The 19,843-nt window shown below is 31.5% G+C and overlaps 2 protein-coding genes across 4 annotated transcripts in view; both read right to left on the reverse strand.

Annotated features, from left to right (window-relative positions):
* The window catches only part of LOC141452624 (uncharacterized), a 266,411-nt gene that overhangs the window by 4,488 nt on the left and 242,080 nt on the right, over nucleotides 1-19,843 (reverse strand). For all 3 annotated transcript variants that reach the window (XM_074124951.1, XM_074124952.1, XM_074124953.1), the window contains 7 exons: nucleotides 5,539-5,608; nucleotides 5,297-5,469; nucleotides 4,711-4,771; nucleotides 3,124-4,447; nucleotides 2,022-2,304; nucleotides 970-1,018; nucleotides 561-666 (listed from right to left, as the gene is read on the reverse strand). In XM_074124951.1, the coding sequence (XP_073981052.1) occupies nucleotides 561-666; nucleotides 970-1,018; nucleotides 2,022-2,304; nucleotides 3,124-4,447; nucleotides 4,711-4,771; nucleotides 5,297-5,469; nucleotides 5,539-5,608 (2,066 nt within the window). The remainder of the gene's footprint in view (nucleotides 1-560; nucleotides 667-969; nucleotides 1,019-2,021; nucleotides 2,305-3,123; nucleotides 4,448-4,710; nucleotides 4,772-5,296; nucleotides 5,470-5,538; nucleotides 5,609-19,843) is intronic.
* Pits (Protein interacting with Ttk69 and Sin3A) lies at nucleotides 7,300-19,003 on the reverse strand. Its single transcript, XM_074124954.1, has 4 exons — nucleotides 17,908-19,003; nucleotides 14,648-14,974; nucleotides 13,110-13,393; nucleotides 7,300-11,091 (listed from the first exon to the last, which is right to left on the reverse strand). The coding sequence occupies exons 1-4, from the start codon at nucleotides 18,791-18,793 to the stop codon at nucleotides 10,966-10,968; spliced, it is 1,623 nt and encodes a 540-aa protein (XP_073981055.1). The 5' UTR covers nucleotides 18,794-19,003; the 3' UTR covers nucleotides 7,300-10,965.

Genomic DNA, 19,843 nt, shown 5'->3' on the forward strand with positions numbered 1-19,843 from the left:
TAATAATAATAATTTTTTGATTTACAATTCGAGTAAATAAAACAAGGTTTCATGGAAAATAAACGAAAAATGGAAAGCTCACATGAAGCAGAAATCGTGTTGCTGTTAATGTTCTAGAACTTTTTTTCTTGGCTCAAAACGAATCTCTTGATTTGCCATGTTTGCTAATTACTTACTAACGGTATTGTTTTAGAGCCTTCGAAAGCACAATCTAAGAAAAGCTTTTGTTTATCACTACAAGCTTCAGAGCAAGCTACAGCTTACCATCTGAAATCGGCTTCTGAAATATACTTCGAAAAGCATTCTTTTATTTCAAAGTATATATTCAACATGATTTACCGTGGAAGTAAGAGAAACAGAATCCCTTTTGCCTACTTCGTTCGCAGAAACAATTATGGATTGATATTGTCATACATGATCTTGCTTAAGGATAACAGGATAGTTTTAATGACAGAAAAATTCTTTTACCAAATAACCCTTCCTTTTAAGAAAAAAAGACACAAAATGCAGTATAATATTAGTTCTTTTTTGTTTTTGTTTTGTTTTTTTAGTTTCATTACCTTGAATATGTTCAAGTGACTTGTTCAAGTGACTATGTTCATAGCTTGTTTCTGACTCATTCTCATCATGTTCTTCCCAATCTTCTTCATAATTAACTTCGTTCTCCTGGCGGAAAAATTAAGCCGTATTATTACTTATAAAAATGAGATGGTTCTGCAGTGTTGGATATCGTTAATTTTATCTATCATATCATGCATACATTTCTGTTTCGGCATCGGAATTATCATCTGTCACTAGTAACTTGTGACAGAAACATTAAAGAACAGCGAGAATGTTAAACTCTCTGATGAAAGCAACAGTTTCTACTTCTTTTAATAAATTTACTTTTTTTATTTCTTATGCTTAATTGATATTTCAAAAGAAGTTATAACTAGTAATGTAATTAACATTTTTTAATTGAATACCAACCTTTCTAATTGCTGAACTGAGGGAACCATTTTTTTCCTGCGGTTCAACCCTAAACAAACAATTTCAGCAGTTGAAAACAAATTGAAATTATTTAAATGAAAATTTAAGGCAAATTTTGACTTTAAACAAAATTAAATCAAATAATTAATTTACATACACAATCACGATCTCTTATTTGACCCCACATTCGAGTGCTTCTGACACTTGACACTATTAAATTAGAATAAATAGCAGACATACTTTGACTCTTGGCCTGACGATTCAATCCATGATTTGATTTACAGTCTTTCTTGGACTTAGTAGCACGCAAATAAGTGCAAACCTCTAATTGTAACAAAATCCTTCTTCTCATAACAACATTAATAACTAATAAACGGAGAGCACGATTTATGTAGTACCAACTACTATACCCTTCTGACAAACTATACTATAAAAAACACTAGAAAATTATAAACAGCTTTAGCGAAATTACTTAGTTGACAGACGTAATGACTATTCAGCGGTACTTAATATTTTAAATAAATCTCTTTGGAAAACAAAACTTTTTTAAAAAGACAAAAATAAAACTAATAAACTCCATCATATTTATGTAAGGACGAACTAGGGCGAGGAAAATTGTAATCAAATCTAGGTCGGACTTCTGGACTAGTTTTGCTTTCGCTTTTCTGTAAGACAACCCTCTCATTGATCAGCTTTCATCTTTCACTCTTCCGGACATATTAACCTCGAGAAGTGTATTTTAATAATTGTCACATTCGAGAGCCACCAATTGGTGGTAACTCCTCTCATGCTATTTTATAATTAATGGTATACTTATTACAGAGGCAATAGCACGTGCAATAAAGTTATTTAAAGAAAATATCACCAAAAAAAAAAAAAAAAAAAAAAGAGAACAGAGAGAGAAAATGAGAATCTTATCTACAAATCATTCTTGAAAATAAGATACTGCTTCTAAAATATGCGAAATAAATAAAAGTTAGTTGCCTTTTTTTCTTTTTTTTTTTTAATTTTGACTGTTTCAGTCAAATAAACAAGAAAAGCAGTATAATTACACAAAAGTTTCATTCTGTAGTGCTGCAGAAGCCTCTTTCACTTCATTTATTTCACTTCTATTTCCATGCGGAATTTTTTTATCATTTATATTCTCAGGCAATTTAATACTGTGTAATTTACGATTGATTTCATAAAATTTCTTAATCCTTGTAAGTCGTAAATCCATATCCCTATCATGAGTAATCTCCACGTCACGATTTACAGCACCTTTTCCAGGATATAGATTTCTATATGGAATATATTCACATTTCATCATCGCTTGAGGACTTCGTACTGAAGGATCTATAACAAAAAAAAAAAAATATCTTGTGTAAACATTTACATGATATTTCTCTTAATTTAATTTTCTTGGAATTCGATTACGTAGGAAAATGTTTGTGATAAAAGTAATAGGAAGAAGACTACCTCAACGAAGGACAGGGAGCCACAGAAATTCATACCGGCAGTACAAGTTAGGAAGTTTTGAAAATTAACTAGAAACTGACGGAAGATGAACTACCTACACCAAGTTCACATAATTAACAATATCAACTGCCCTTGCGACAATAGTGCAGATCAGTCATGGGAACTCTAATTCTACGAATGTCCACTACTTGACAGAAACGACATTTAATTCAACAAATTATAACGACCTGTCGTTGTCCAGTCATAACTGGTCTATCAAAAGATCCTTCTTTAATTCAAAAGACATTTTAACTTTATTTCATAAACTTATTATCAAGAGAAATTTTGACTGGATTTTGACAGAAAGTTTAGATTAACATTGCATTTATTAAGTATTATATACATATATTATAATATGTACATATATTATGTATTATTTATTCTGTGCTGAATAGTATACATATTGTTGTGTATTATTATGTATACTTATTTGCTTTATGAACTTTATTAGTGTATTATATTTATGTTTAATAACATGTATAACACGTGATATATGTTATGTGATTCAAGCAAATAAACTTTCTATCAGTGGAGTAAAAACACCATTTTCCAAAAATATATTTTTCTGACTCATGGGACCTCGAAACGGACATCTCCAACAAAACTCAATTTTCAAAATTTAGCTATAAATAAATAGAAAGTATTAAACTTACCTACCTCTTTGATTAAGATCTCTCTGAGAAGTGGGTTCAGTGCTATGCTTTGAATGGTCACTTTGAGATGAAAGATTTTTATTTCTGTTATATTCTTCCAAAAATTCAGTTATATCATCAGATAATAACTGCAATATTGCAGTAAAATTTTCAAAATGATCCTCACCTTTGGTACCAAAATTTTTGAGTTCATCTTGTAATAAATTTGCTACCATATTCATCCTATTTGGTAAATCATAGCTTTGTAATTGATTTGAGGAAGATAAGCCATGTATTTTTTTGAAATCATCTAGTTGATACTTGTAAATCTCGTTCACTCTGTTTTCCAGGGTTTTCAACGATTTCATGAAGGCATCGTCCGTTAAAGGGGTATTCTCTCTTAACATTCTCGTAGCAGATAGTAGCCTTTCTTTTTCTAAGAAGTTCTTTTCTTTTTTATTTGATTTAGTAACAGGTTCTTCATAACTTGCGTTTGTACTCGATATCACACTTATTTTATCATAATCTGGAATTGACACAGGACGTTGCTTAGCAGGACTTCCTTCAAGAACATCCACCATTTGATTTGTTTGTTTGGTTTTGTTTCTGTAAGCAACTGCCTGCTCAAAACTAGCACTTGCTTTCTTTTGATGAACAATTTTTACCATACCAACATTTTGACTTTTTGATTGTTTATTTGTCGAAATTATATTTATGCGCGGGCCAATTTGCTTGGTTAATTGGGGACGAATATTTACTCCAGGTAATTCTTGAATCTGAAAATTTTTCTTTACATTTGATTCAGCTACAGAACAATCTTTGCCTTTAACATGTATAAGGGAAGTGTTCACTTTAGGCATTTCTGTATTAACGCAAACATCATGTGTTATTTTACGTCCTAGAGATTGTTTAGATGTACATGTACCAGATTTAGTATTTTCATTGACATGAGTTAATTTCTTGTACTCCTTCTCTAAATTTGAAGACCAGTGCACTGTTTGCTTCACAAAGTTGTGGGGACTCTCTTTTACCGCAACTATTGAATCATTTGGTCTTACTATTTGATCTAGACTGACAAAATTGCCTTGTCGAATACCTTCATCAGATGGAGTTGAGTATCTAAAATTATTATGGCCTAAATTAGTTTTCTGAGGCTTGGACATTTCAAAAAGATGCGAATTTTTGTGGTTAACTGCAGAAAATTTTTCCTCGTGTGGGAAGTGATGATTATTTCTAGACGAAATTAATGAATGGTGATGGCAATATGAATCAGCTTTATGGTCAAATTGGCTAAAATGGCTTTGTTGATAAGTTGGTTTCTGACAGTTAACACAATGCGATAAGTGGTTCTGGAAACAAAAATGTTTATTATTTTTATTGGAAAAAAGTAAATGCCTAAATTCAAAACATTAAAATTATTCGATCTTTGATAATTGATTTCCTATTTTGAATTTGTCAAACATTTTAAATATTTGTTGTCAAACTATTTATTTCAAAAAGTGAGTATACAAAAATTAAACCATAGTTAGTCTCTTAAATAGCGATTTTAATAATAGCAATTTGAAATATCATTAAAAATAAATTCTTTCATTATTTGATTATAGGATTATACCTTTTGAAAAGCTGTTTCATAAAACACGGCATCAACTTGCTCCTCAGTTCGACCACTTTCACTATAATTGAAAAAAATATAACTACATTAAATGTCAATTCATAAGCAATCAGAACAGAAGATACACCAAATTTATAATGACAATGTAAAAATACTATATTGTCAATAAGCCCTGAAGATTACTTAGTCTCTACGCCGAAAGCTCAGCAAATTAATATAAAAATCATAACTGAAACTGGCATGATTCTGTCTTTGATCCGGATTAATGAATCAGCCACCAAAAACAATGAACAATACTTAGATCAACTACAATAATGAAAATTTTAATTAGTAGAAAATGTATTCAAAATTTCAAATGTTCTCATATTTAGTACCGAGATTTCCTGTCTACAATTTTCATTGGAAGAGTAAAAGCGTATATTGGCACGAGACAGTTCCGATTCTCGCTTCTGGAATTCTTTTTACAGTGCCATCCCAGGAAATTCAGGATCCTTAAAGCTTATATAATCGTACAAGATTGAATATTAGAAATAAATTTGAGGAAACCTTATATTTGAATAAGTTAAATAAGTTCTAAATAACCCACCTTTCCGATGTACTCAATTCAACTGCTAAAGAAGGATCAGGTGTTTTTAAAATAGGTTTTTCAAGTTGTTTTTTAGCTTCTTTAGCAAGTGATGTGGCTTTTGTTTGCAACAATAACACACCATCCATATTCCGAAGTTTTCTTTCGGGAAGTGACTCATTTTCTTTAGTTGTCTGTAATGAACTAAATTATTAGTATTGCGATCAATTACAGAAAATTTAAAAAAACGAAGTTTAACTTACAAGGTAATCATCCAAAGGGTAATTTCTACTTTCAGAAAGACTAATAGATTTATCTGTTTCCGTGTTCGACCTGAAACAAAGATATTTTTTGTTATTTACAATTATAAAAATACTAAGTACTGAAAATGTGTAAAGTTAAAATTATTGATGCAACGTCGAGAATGTCCATGCGCAAAAAACTATATGGAAATTCATATAAACCATCGATATTCATTTATTTTGTGTAGGATTCAACCTTCTAACAATATTTTTGTTAAAATCGGCATTGTTTTAAATATTTAAATAGAAAAGATTAGAAATTGTGTCCCGGTTGCAAAACGGCTTTCACGTATGGCTTAGGATTCTCCTTCAAGAGGAATCACCTTAACGTATCCTCAGCTATCTAGGGCTCAAAACTAGCACCTTCAAGAAGCGTACACCCATAAGGAGAGCGAAGTGACCACCTTTTATATTTTACGCCGTCTCCTTTTAAAGGGTTGCAGTCTGCTTCAAATTAAAATTCTTGTCAAATACTATAAATTTGCTGATACAAGCATAACATGAAAATATTGCGATAGTTACTCAAATGTTCTCCCAACTCAACCAGGATGCTCATTATCCTAATTTTTAAGTAAGTGAGATTGCAGTTAGTTTGTTTGAAACTCGCCGCTATTGTTTTGACTTAGTTACTCTATTAATAATACAAGATACTTGACACTAAGTACTTCTTTTCACTTATTACTAGAGACAACTAAAACGACTTCTACACAACAAATTAAGACTGACAAAACATCACTTACTTCATACATCACTAATTTGATCTATTTGGCCTTACAACATCGAGCTGAAGCGTTCGTTCAAATGACCTTCCAACCTCAACTGCATCCAGTCCCTACAATCCGAAATCCTTCGTACAATAGTTAACGCTTTTTATGTATCCAATCCACTATGACAACTGAAATATCCGAGATCCTGAAGAAATACATCCTCAAATTCTAATTTATTAGTCAGTTGCCTCTCATCCCGAACTCTCCCTGACAACCCTTCTAAACGGCTTAATCAGTGGCCTCAAGACATCCTCTCTAGTGAAAGTGCTAGTGCGTGAATCATTCACTTATTAAGTGTGGTAGTTTCTCACTTCTTTTTTACATAATAACTTCTGAAGATAATTACTGGTGCACTAGAAGGACCGTTGAAAAACTTTAAATAAATAATAAAAAAAGTATTATATTTTTGAACCAAACGTCAGTCATGTTTTATTACTGTAATATAAATTCTATTTAAATAAAATAATTTTAAAAAAAGAATTCTAGATTTTAGTACAGCTTAATAATTTTAAAATGGTTATTTTGTAGCTCTGAAGTAGAGACTAAATTTCTCAAAATATTGTGGTCTAGAATATAGAGTAGATAATTGATCTCTACCAAGGATAGAAAATCTGAATAACGTAAGTGAACACCTTAATAATTTTGTTAAAATACGAGTACAATTCTTTTAGTTTTTCTTGTTACCCTTTCTATCGAAGTCATTTTTATTTTGTTCAAACTAAGAAATACGATACAATTTTCACGAAATCTAAGTATTATTATTCTGTAAATAATGTACCCAGGATGTGTGCAACGATAATTTACATTTGTAGCGAAACCTACAGCGTTATCGAGATGATTTACGTTGATGATTCAATTTTCAAAGTATTTGAGAAGAAACCAAGGCAGGAGGTTCATTATGATGAAAGAAGAGTAATAGGTCTATGGTTAAATAAAGGTTTACTATGATAATATATAAATTTTTAACACCAAAATAGTTTTATTTCTTTTTAACTAACTATGGCAGAGCTGTTCTGAATAATTTAAACAAATTGCTGTTGTGACAACTACAAAAGCTTATATGTGAACCTTTCATAACATAAACTTGGATTGTAATTACATCAATATTTTGTTATTAAACTTTTTCTATTTTTTGTTAATATGCTTTGATTAACAGTTATAAAAAAATTTAAATCATGATTCAGGGGTACTGTTGGGTGCAAAAAATTAGTATCGATTCACAATTTAATTAAGTTTTATACGGAGAAATAAAACATTTAAAATAAAAATCCAACTCTATTCTGGTGTATAATTTGCTCGATAACTAACGCTATATAACAAGACATGAGCATAATATTTATGTGCCCTATCTGAAATTTTATTTATTTCTTTATCACAACAAATTAAGAATTTATAGTGAATTATCTCCTCAGAATAGCAGATAATGTGGTGATCACTTACGCAACTTTTAATCAGGCATATTATTTTATTTACAAATTTCTATTTGCACATCTAATGCTAACAATTCTTATTTATAATATTATTATTTTATACAACTTTCTGCATTCTAGTTCCATTATAAAATAATGATTATCATATACAGTACAAACTTATACAAATTAGTAGTAAGATGATCAACGTATAATGAAATAATATTTTAAACATTTACTAAGTTTTATACCTTAAAATCTATTTTACATAATGACTGCTTAATCCGTATTTTTTAATTATTAATCCTAATAATATAGAGATGCCTTGAAAGAACTATTAGTTTGCTAATTATATGGGCAAAACATATCTTTTTCTTTGAAAAATACATTTGAACAAAAGCAATGAAGTACTTACTATTAGATTAGAACCAAAAACAAAGTTGTCAGAGAAGTATGTTTTAAAATGTTAGAAGCTGTTATTGATAATTTTTTATTCAAATAATAAATATTACATTTGATTATGTTTGACTGCGATGACTGGTTGGAATAATTGTGGGTTTTAAAAGATGATTGGTATGGGTTATGGGTAGGGAATTCCTCTAAGATAAGTTGCAGAATTTACGTTTTGCAGAAAGAACCCTGAAACTCAAGAAAATTTGTTGTTTTTTTATTTTCCAATCGGGCTTAAATGAAAACAGAGAAGAAACAGTTGCCTATCGGCTATAAATATTTTTTTTTTTTTTGAAGCTTTTAATTAAATACAACAAATAATTTAAATTCAATGATTAGATGTTAAAAAGTTAGTTGATAGATGAGATAATAAAAATAAAAATAAATTATTTTTACGATCTTCTTCAACATAAGTAGTTGTGCAGACAGACTCATGAGTAACCCTTTTTAAATATGATGATGAAGTGTCAATGAATATGCAATGAAACGAGTTTAACCCCACGGGGTTGGGACATTTTCTTAGTCCGAAAGATCAAGATTTCCAAATGTTTTAACGAAAAGTAACCAGAATATTGAGTTTTTTTTTACAAATATCCAATAAATTATTCTTGTTAAAACTTCAAACATTATATACAGGAAAATTGAAAATTTCAGCACATTTCTTACTACTAATTTCTGCAAACTATCCAGAGAAACTAAATAACAATACTGTAATATTCTCAAACAAAAAAAACCCACAATTCTTTCAACAAATTATGCCATATTGTTTTCTGTAAGTCCTTTAGAAAGAAATGGCGAATAAAAACACACGCTTTGTAGGTATTTTTTAAATTGTTACTTATTTAAATGTAGGCATTTCATTTCCCGTACTAATTAATTAGAATCTAAGTTTTTGGGCAATAAGGTGAGCACAATCTATTACTACCTACATTTCCTTTTTTTACAAGGTTAACATTTTCGTAACACCAATATTTTTGCACTACTTCAAAAATTATGCCATATTCTGTACAATGGCAAAAAATAATTATTATATATTTACACTTTAAAAAAAAAAGTCTCTTTATTCTTTTCAAAAGTTAATGTTACATATTTCTTTACACCAATATAAACAAGTGGTAGCAATGCAATTTTTTTTTCAATTTTAAAAAAAAGCAACATAGAGGACATAGCTCGCGTTTGACAAAATACCTTAAAGGCTAAATATGATACAAAATAACTTTTTAGTGTTGAATTTGTTCAACCTAGGGAGGGGGAGAGAGAGAATGAGAGAGAACGTAGCATATTTTGGACGTTTCTCTAAAAAACACGCGAGTTCTGGAGTTCCTTTCTGTAGGACCATTAATAAGTCCATGGAGTGACTAGGCAAATCTAAGATAACCCTTCACACAATTATAATAATCTTACATAATTGATATACAAGTATTTCTTAATAAAAAAGAAAAATAAATAAATTATGAAAAAAATTACATTATTATTCAGAATTCAAATAGACTTTATTCCATTTTGGGCAAACTTGTTTTAAACCCTTCCAGTAAGTTAAATTCTTTTTTCTTTTTTAGTGAAGATTGTTTTTTTGTTTCTTTTTTTAGGCCTTGCGTTTACTTGCCACAATACAAATATAAAAAAAAAAAACAATAGTCCATAATATGTCTAAAACTTCAAATAATGCTTATACAATGTTATTTATATTATTTTTTTAAACTGAGAAATTGTAATGTGCGAAATTTAATTTATTTTATTTTTGTTAAGAAACATATAATAATGAGAGATAAATCTAATAAGCGTAGCGCAAGGGTTTACACTGACACTGAAAGACTGAGAAGAGTATAAAATTGTAAAATTTGTACAATTATTTTTTCTTGGCTGTATTGATAATTTTACTTTTATACACAAAAGCAGTCCCCAGCCTAAAAAAACTGCTGCTTCTTCTCTGACTAATAACCCACAAAAATATATACAACCAATCAGTTTCTATAATACACCAACATTCTTATAAATAATATAGTAATAAAAGCGTAACTCTTAATATTTGATTATTTCTTTACAAAAATTTATACAAATATGTATATTTATTTATTTTTCCTTTTATTCAAGCTTTCAAATTTGACAGATGTTTTGAATTTGTTGGGGAGGACACAACATAGTTCCTTAAAATATCTCTTTACTATTTTAATATAAAGGCAAACTGCAAAGTAAATTTAGCATCTATTAAAACAAATTAAAAATTTTTTTTGACAAATAAAAAGTCATTTTAGCATGGTAAAAAAAAGTCCAGCACTCTATCTTGCCGAGAGGCGTAAAAGTTGTGCCTCGCTTTAAAAATAATAACAATTAAAAATTAAAAAAAAAATACACATTTTCTCCTTCACTGGTTCAAAGATTTAAGAGAGAGATCCAATCTCACTTAAGAAAGATGTAATCAAATAATTTTCATGATAATATACAGACATCTATACAATTATTTGTAGCCAAGTTTTTACTTCGACCGGCTACAGAAAATTTACTTTTAACTTCTCTCCTGAATCGGAAGAGAATACCATACAATAAATCATCTCATTTATTTATTTATTTTAAATATTTGAGATATATCATTTACCCTCGCTTTTTTGGCTGTGCAAACGACAGAAAAGGGTATTTACACATAGAAATACTTAATTCCAGTGTATAATGTAAATACTTTTTTTTTTTTTTTTTAACATACACTGGTTAAGTAGTGAACAAGAGTTAAAAACCAGCCAGTTAGGCTAACGCCTCTTTGTTACCTAGGTATCACGTTCCTTTTTCGGTTTAAACTCTTCACCGAGGATGGTCGCTATCTCTCCTTGCATAAAAGCCCAAGGAACATTCGAGTTTGCCAAAGGACATTTTTCACCACTTGGGCAGTATACCTGAAGATAAACAGTATTTATTAAGCATTCATTTATTGCCTTTAGTAAAGTTATAATAAACAGCAAAATGTAAGATGTAAGACAAGCCATTCATTAAGAAGTTGTTCATAATTTATTATTATTATTATATTTATAAATTAAATGCCATCCAAAAATATAAGAAAATTAAATTTCAATTTAATATGAGTGAGATAGTAAAATTCAGTTCGGGAGACAAAACAGTCTAAAGCAGATAATTATCATGAAAAAAAAGACTAAACATAAGATTTATGTTAACAGCGATTGGAGGGAGTAAAAGTTTATTAACCCTTGCCAACCAATAAAGTTTCTGAGATCTGAAAAGAGCATTTTTAAGGGAACAAACGTAAGATAAAATAAGGCTTCTCTAAACATACTATTCTTAATTTTTGAACTTAGATAATGTCAAAGGGAGCGTTATTTATACACATATATACTATTTTATAAAGGGTAGTGAAGTTTAGCTGTATAATTTATTGATGATACTCCAAAAATTACTATTTTATTTTTATAGATATGTGGTATTTTTTTTTAATTTGCAGAAAGACTCAGAACTTAAATGAAATTTTAAAAAAAATCTAACAAAAAACAAAAATAAAAATGATTTAAGAGAATGATTACTTGACAAATACTTGAAACAGAAATAATTATAAACTTTTAAGATAAGAACGAAGCCAAATTGGCTAGGTACCAAAATACTCATTGTATAAAACAAAGTAACAACCAAAAGAATAAACAGTTGTAAAATTGTAGGAATATAGAGAACTTTCAATTAAGAGTATCCATTTTTTTTACTTCGGTTAATTACATTGATATTTTAAACAAATTTATAATCAATACAATAATGAAACGGTAAGGTAAGGTATTTATTGAACAAAATGCCATTTAAAGTAAAATTACTAAGCCTGTTGGGAGTAGGGATATAAAATAAGGAAAATAAAAGCAGTTTTAATGGGAGTTTCTAATTCAATAGAAAAAATTAATCTCATATTCCGTTTCATCACTTTTATCTCAAAATGTATACAAGTTTCCTTAAGATACGTTACCAGTTCCAATTGCTAAGTGTTTAATTTACCTATTTGTATTAACGAAATTATTTCAATTTTTTCCATGGGGAAAAAGTAATAAATTTAAAATAATAAGTAAATTTAGGCCACATGTAGGCTGGTTTTCAATAGTTAGTGTTAATCACTCTCAAAATAAAGGGGCCCCGGGCTTAATAGTGAAATTTTGGGAACAGTGTGGTAGTCAGTTATAACGCCCTCCAATCCATCAATAGAAATACATAAGGTAAGAAAATTTCATTATATTCTTATTCCTGGAGAGTTTGCAATGTTATGACACCTTTTTACTGATCTTCGTTATACATTTGAATATCTGCGAATACCAAAGAGGGTAGTGGTATTAGCCACTTCTCAAGGAAATTTGCCTTTACTTCGGGTATCACAGTCTAACATAACGGAAAACACTTACACAACACCTCATTCACTCACTAATACACGTAAGGACTGCAGTGAGTGGTTGATATTTGAGTGCAATTGGATTTACCAAAACTATAGCTCAACTAACACAAAACACTCGTTAAACTTACACATTTAACGTTTCAGAACGCCTACATTCTATATATAAAGACTAACTATTTGAGGGCACCTACATTCTATGCAAAAACGCTAACAATTTAGGCAGCCACAATAGAGAAAAGTGGATTATAAAAGGATGCAGCAGATTTATCTAAGGTCATTCCCAAAGATAATTGAATTTAACAGCGTTGTATTAGTAAAATATTTTCTTCAAGAAACTATGGCGCAGATGAAATTCGCTAAAAGTTATTTCTATTAAGAAAATAAATAAATAAAAAGAAAAAAAAGGATATAAAATATTTAAAATGGAGTTTTGTTTACAAAGTTATTCTTTAGTTAAGAACAAGAAGAATGTCTTACATCTTACTGTAAAAACTATTAATTTAGTTAGAAAAACTTAATAAATATTACAACAGTTACCTCAGAGCCGGCACCCTGCCGTTTGATACTATCCCTTGAGCAAGGGAAACAAAATTTGTGATGTGGCACTGACGGACACTGTACAAAATGTGTATCTTCCAATCTTTCTTGACATAATGTACACTTAAGTGTGGTCGCTTGGGCTGGTGGTTGTGCCCCTTGAGGTTCATTCGTTTGTTCCGTGCCATTATTGGCTCCACCTCCACTACTTTCACTGGATGTTACTGTAGTGGAACTTACATGTTTACTACCTGAAGATCGTCGGCCACTTCCGCTAGTTGAACCTACAATTTAATATAAATTTATAAATTTTTAATTTACATTAGTAAGTGGACAATAAAAACATTTATAAAATTACATAATCTTTTTCTTTCACGGGGTACTCTACACTTCAACCTTTCTCGTAGCGCCTCCAGGTGGAGGACCTGAAGAATCACTACCATGTGATTAAACAATTCGCTCAAAAACTCTAAACGAAAATCAAGAAACAGAAAAAGGAGTTACCACAACCACTTCGTAGAGCCAACTCGCCCCTCCATTACATCGCCTTCCATAAATATTCAGAAGAACGTTACTTCAAGAAGAATCTAGCCTACAGGAATTGTGGGAATCTCCCATTCTCGTCATACAAACCGCATTTCTCAAAAATATTGTAAGTTAGGCTGATCCAGAAAATTTGGGCTTGGATATTGTCATTTTCTCTTAAATAATTTGTTTTAAATTGTCACAAATGTTCTTTGCTATTTTTCTGATATAAATCCCATTCTTTAAACCATTTATAACTTTTCCTAAAAGGAAATTAGCTTCTCGATATGTTTTGGAAGGACTGCAATGTTAAGCATTCCGCTTAAGTATTGCTTAAAAATAGTTTAACATAAAATCAAGGCTCTTTATATAAATAATATCAATAAAAATTAAAAACGTAAGAATCCCAAGTTAGAGTAAATTAACTAGAAATGTGTTTTTCCAAGTTACATTTTCGAATTTATCACAAAAATTCTTCACTATCACTTTTAGTTTAGTTATCTTTATATTTTTTATATCGTCAATAGTATAATACATATATTTTCCGGTAATTTATCTTTGGATTAAGAGAATTAGAAGACTTGTGGCTGATTAGTGAAATGCAGGGTGTAAATTCAGAACCTATATCTGCAAGCTATCTAATTTGTAACAGGTAATCTAAAATTTCAATACAATTTATCCAGTAAAATTGTAATTTTTAAAGACGAAAGTTAGGCAAAAAAAACATGTCTGTTAAGGCAGATAAGAATCAGCCACATTATCCAACACTGAGGACCAAATATTTTTAAAAGTCGAGTTCAACACTGATTTCTGTGTAAACGATATATATATTTATTTTTTTCTATTTTAATTGGAAATAATATCAATTCCTGGGAGCCCATAGAAAGTAGAAGAGATCTCAACAACTTTAAACAAAATTTGATTGTTATACTAAAACCGTTAAAACTTTGCTGTTTTTTGGTTAAAATATTTTATTTAAACAAAATTAAATGTAAATTTTATCAATTACTTACCGGAAGAGTTAGGTGAATGCTGTGAACTTCTAGAAGCAGATCTGGGAGCAGCTGGTGCGGCAACAGTACCTGGAGGACTGCCTCCAGCACTACGAGGTGATCCTGGAGGCAGATTATCAGCTACCGACATTAATGCTGCCATAGGAGACTGGCCGGAATTACCGCCTCCGGTGGATCCTCCAGTACCGCTGCCTGCACCTCCAGTCCCAGCAGTACCCCCACTTGCCCCTTGACCACCCTGTTCGGGTGGTGAACTAGTTCTGGTTCCCAGCGGGGAGTTACTACCTCCGCTGCTGCCTCCATTAGATAAACCAGTTCCTGGATACCCTAAAGTAGAGTAAATAAATTTTGAAACATTTAAAGATCACAAAAACATTTTGATACATCAAAGCAAAGAAAAGCTTTTAAAAAATAATTATTTAGGAAAATTATTTAATTGTATCAAAATATGAATTTTTAAATTCCCATTGTAAATATTTGGGATCCATATAAACAAGAAGACAATAAAAATTGAAAACTGCATACAAGAAAATTGAGTTACGCAGCCAAAAACATTCAGAGACCTTTTAATTCAAAATTCACATCCATCAAATTCAAAATAATAAAAATGAAGATTTTAGGTTTTATTTATGTTAGAAAGAAATTTATCACATTTAAAAAACAAAAAATAGTCTATTATGTATAGACGGTCGTAAATGAATGAATTTAAAACCACGCTGCAGTAGCAATAAAAGAAAAATTCCTTAAATAATTTAAATAAATTAGTAGTGCAATTTAAAAAAAAAATCTGTTATAGTTTGGACAAGACGAATCGTATTATTTCTAAGAAATACGTCATTTTTACATTATTTTATTTTTGGGTAGTAAAAGAATAATATACTTTAGATACTAAGAAGAAATACGGTTTTGAGTAGATCAGTACACGCAATACTCTACTTAATACGCTAAATGAAATATTTACATGGGCTATTTACACAGAAATGCTCCAAAACACATGGCAAACATTCTGTTTATCAATTCTAAAGAATGGCTTTTTCCATTCTTTAGCATTTGTACCAAATTTATTTTAAGGTTATTTTTGGTATAATGGCAGGCAGGCAGTCACTGTGTTGTGGCCTCTTACGTGAATTATCACCAAACATCTGATCAATGAAAAATCTTATTTTTAGACAAAGGACATTTTTCTTTTAATGAACTATTTTTGCGAACAATTTTGTGAACGAACTTAGATTAGATTTTTTTTAATTTATTAACTGACTTTTAACAAATAATTGCCGGAAGCTTTCTCAGGTACTACGGGCAATGTTAGGCCTCAGGGCATTTTTCTTGCGTAAGAGATGAACTGACTATTACCGGGCTATTAGATATAAGTTTTTGCAGTATGTAAAATCTCATGACTTGGGTAGCTGGACGTGAACCCAGTACCTTCGCATTCCCAGTCCAGTTCTCTAACCAATGATCTACTCTCAACTTTCCATAATATTTCACACATAACGATAATTTATGCATCTGTTTTTCCTAATCAGCCGAATCAGACTTAGCAAATGATTAATTAATCAAAATTACATCAGAGTAATAGATGAAATATTTAAATTGAAGACGTAAGAAAATATTAACTAATTTTAGAATTTTAGGAGCTAAATTGAAGAAAGGTAGATATGAGAATTGTGTATTTTAAGTAAATAATAGAAAATAAAGTCAGTTGTGCAACGCTATAGGTGGCAGAGAGAGTACGTTCGGTCAATGTTATAGTGACGTCAGGACGTGACGTGTACAGTGTTGCCAAATGAATAGGAGCGCCTGCGTAGCTGACAAAGCGGCAACATTGGCCTCGCGTGACGTACCAAGCTAGCACTCGGCCGCACGGAGATTACGGCATTCATAGAGCAGCGAGAAGCCTGCATTCCACGGTGTTTCCGAGCACTCCCGACTCCAACCGACCAACAACACACCAGACAACAAGGCCTTGGACTGTGACGTCAGGCCTATTCAAGAACCCACGGCGGAAATCGATGCTGTTCCCTCTCACCAACCGGATTTCACGGCCTCAACTAGCAACGGTTTTACGACCGAAAGAGTACCAAGGACGATAAAATTTACTCCTTTTCTTACCAATCGCTACTTCTTTTAATGAAGATGGCCTCCTCTTTACGACATTAATTTTAATTTAAAACACAACATAAAACCTCAAATTATGCTGATAAAAAAAACTAGGGCGATAACCTAATGTCGAAGGCACTTATCAAGAACTTGTGCGCCAGCTGACTAGAGGACTTAGCCAAAGTGATAATTTAACTGAACTAGTTAATTTTCGGATTTTATAAACTTATCAGGTTGAAAATTAAAATGCGACTAATTTTACAAAAATGTTAAACAACCTTGAATTAAGACTAGAACTACTATGTTGTTACAAAAGGCACGAATAACGAGACTACTAAAAGAGAAGCAATACTTAATACTTGAAATTATTTGACTTATTTGAATACGAACAAAAATAAGAGCGAAAGTAAAACAAATAAGCACTGCATCATAGAATGCTTATCATGGATGATTACTCTCTTGGGGAGGAGTTTCACATAAAATAGGTGGAAGGGGGAAGGAAACACTACGTCAAATGTTTACAAAGGATACTTGTACATGCCATTTAATCTAACAAATAGTAGTATCGATAAAGGTAGCAAATTGTTTTAAAGCAACGTGCTCTGAGTACATTCACAAAGGGAAAATTACGTTTCTTTTTCTTAAGTCATAACGAAAAACTTGTATTTCTAATCTCATGCATTACAACAAAAAAATTATAAAAAGGAAGCAGAATGGGACAAATATTGCTAATAATTTTATTTTTGATTCAGTATTTATTAAAAAAAAAAATTAGAGAAAGAGTAAAAAATGATTTAAGTAAATGTGAAGTAGTGGAGTAACGCTTAACGCAGCATTGTATTGACAAAGTTGGGCAGCGCGCATGTGGCGTGACGTCACGAGAGATGGGCGCCTATGAGCAAGGGGACTCCTTCTCTTATCGATCCTATACGTAAACACTTCCTACCGAAGAGGGGGAAATTACACAAAACATTAACAATCGGCAACGTACACACTAGAAACATGTTTATAACTATTTTGAATTGAATTCAGTACATGTCATTGCAATTTTTTTTTTTACTCTGATAATCACAATTTTTACAAGGTAAAACTTAGCAAGATTCGAGATGAAAAATCTCATTATTTAGAAAAATTCAATATATTTTACTTCTTATATTTACCGTTTGGTTTATACGAAGTGGCCGTGTCAAATGAGGGAGCTCTTATAGGTAGTTTGGGTTCAGTTTTAAAGACTCTCTCAACAAAAGGTACGGCTAAACTGACTGCTGGAAGGGAATCACCTCTTGTTAGCGGAGGTCTACTTGCGGCTGCATGTTGATCTTCCACAGACATCATCCTTTTTGCTGAATTTTCACCATTATGAGCATGATGACCCGAATGATGTTCATCTTCTTCACCAGTTGACAAACCTCTTTTTAATGAAATATTCTGAGGGGGTAATGAGCCCGGCCTAGTATGGCTTTGAGCTAAATGATGGCTAGATAAATGGCCACCAGCCAAGCGTGCTCCACTTCCACGGGACATGGCCATTTCATGTTCGCCATCATTGGACAAAGTTCGAGGCATCTGGTTAGAAGTTGAAGTTCTAGGTGGTGGAGGAGCTGGGTATTCAGTTAAAAGACCAGGCCTAGTATGGTGCATGGTGTAACTAGAATGAATAGGTGTGCCCTGAGGCGGTTGTTGGCCAGGTTGCCTGCTATGCGCTGCCGGCGGCATTCCAACTACTTCCAAGCTAGCTACCCCATTCTGGTGTCCTGTTTCATGAGACGCACTAGTTGACCGGTGTAAAGTGCCCGACTTATTTGCTGAACTATGGTGGTGGCTCGTAGAACCACTGCCTGACCTCGCCTCTTGAAATCCATGAGCTCGTTTCATTTGTCTAGCTGTATCAATGACAACTTCAATTCGATCGGCTCCTTCATAATTTACACATCCACGGCATACAGCCTCAGTAAAATCGTGCACCATTGCCCAAGGCCAACGAGGCAAGTCGCAAAGGTAGCAATGCTGCCTTTTACCCATTTGCATCACCGACATTTTCACCATTTAACGATACCAACACTACCAAGAAATGAATTCCACTAACCTTATACAGGTTATTAAGAAACACACACAAAACACCATTCAAATGGACACTAGTTCACTAGCAGTATTCATATCCTTTAGACGTATTTTTACCAAACCACTGAGAGTATGTTTCTACCATATCGCTGGTAACGGGCTACTGCCAGAGTGGAGCAGTGAATGTTGGTCCGTGACCCCCACCGCAGTTCCACCATTGAAGCTGGCTGCGCACTTCCAACAATTTATAAACCAGTCTGCGCATACTCATGCCATCTCTCTCTTACTACCAACAGCTAGGAATGCACCCCAGTAACAAAAACTTATGTTTTGCATTTTTTATTCTATTATTATAAATGGCCCGGCATTTCGTAATTTTTTTTTTTTACTAGTTTCTCTTCATATTATTTTTTGTTTTGCTCTGTTTTATAATATTAGTAGCAAACTTATCATTAAACCACTTTCAGTAACTGTGGACTATTTTTACTTTTTCTTACACTCGTTAAAGTATTGGGATCATGTTATTATTTTTGAGTTTTTGCTAGAGAACATATTTTTAGGTCCCTTAAACGAGAAAACAGTTTTTAGTGAATGGTGTATGTATGAGAATCTGCTTATGTTGACAGAATCTAAAACTGTAAATTAGGAGATAACTCTAACTTGGTATTTAATTTTTATACTATTTTTCCGCTTTAGGCGGTACCTATGTTTTAGCCTTAAACTAACAAACGGAAGTGTTATTTTGGAACAGTTTATAAGTTTTTTGTGATTTCTCGAAAGCAGCTCCAACTTTTTTTCTTTTAACTTCTCTGCACTAATTTACTGATCTAAATACCCATCTAAAATCTACTTTTATTTGAAACGTCTCAAAATAAAAATTTAAGTTTTTGAGGTGTTTTCAGAACACGAAAAACTTTATGCACTCTTCCAAAATGAACTTCAGAACAAGATATTATTTCCAATTCAAGAAATTTATTTATTAACAAGCTTATTGGCAATTAATTCAATCTGAGACACAAAAACTTTTGAATTTCT

Source organism: Rhodnius prolixus, unplaced genomic scaffold (genome assembly GCF_049639745.1).
Source record: "Rhodnius prolixus isolate KJV_2025 unplaced genomic scaffold, Rpr scaffold_3, whole genome shotgun sequence".
Taxonomy (NCBI): domain Eukaryota; kingdom Metazoa; phylum Arthropoda; class Insecta; order Hemiptera; family Reduviidae; genus Rhodnius; species Rhodnius prolixus.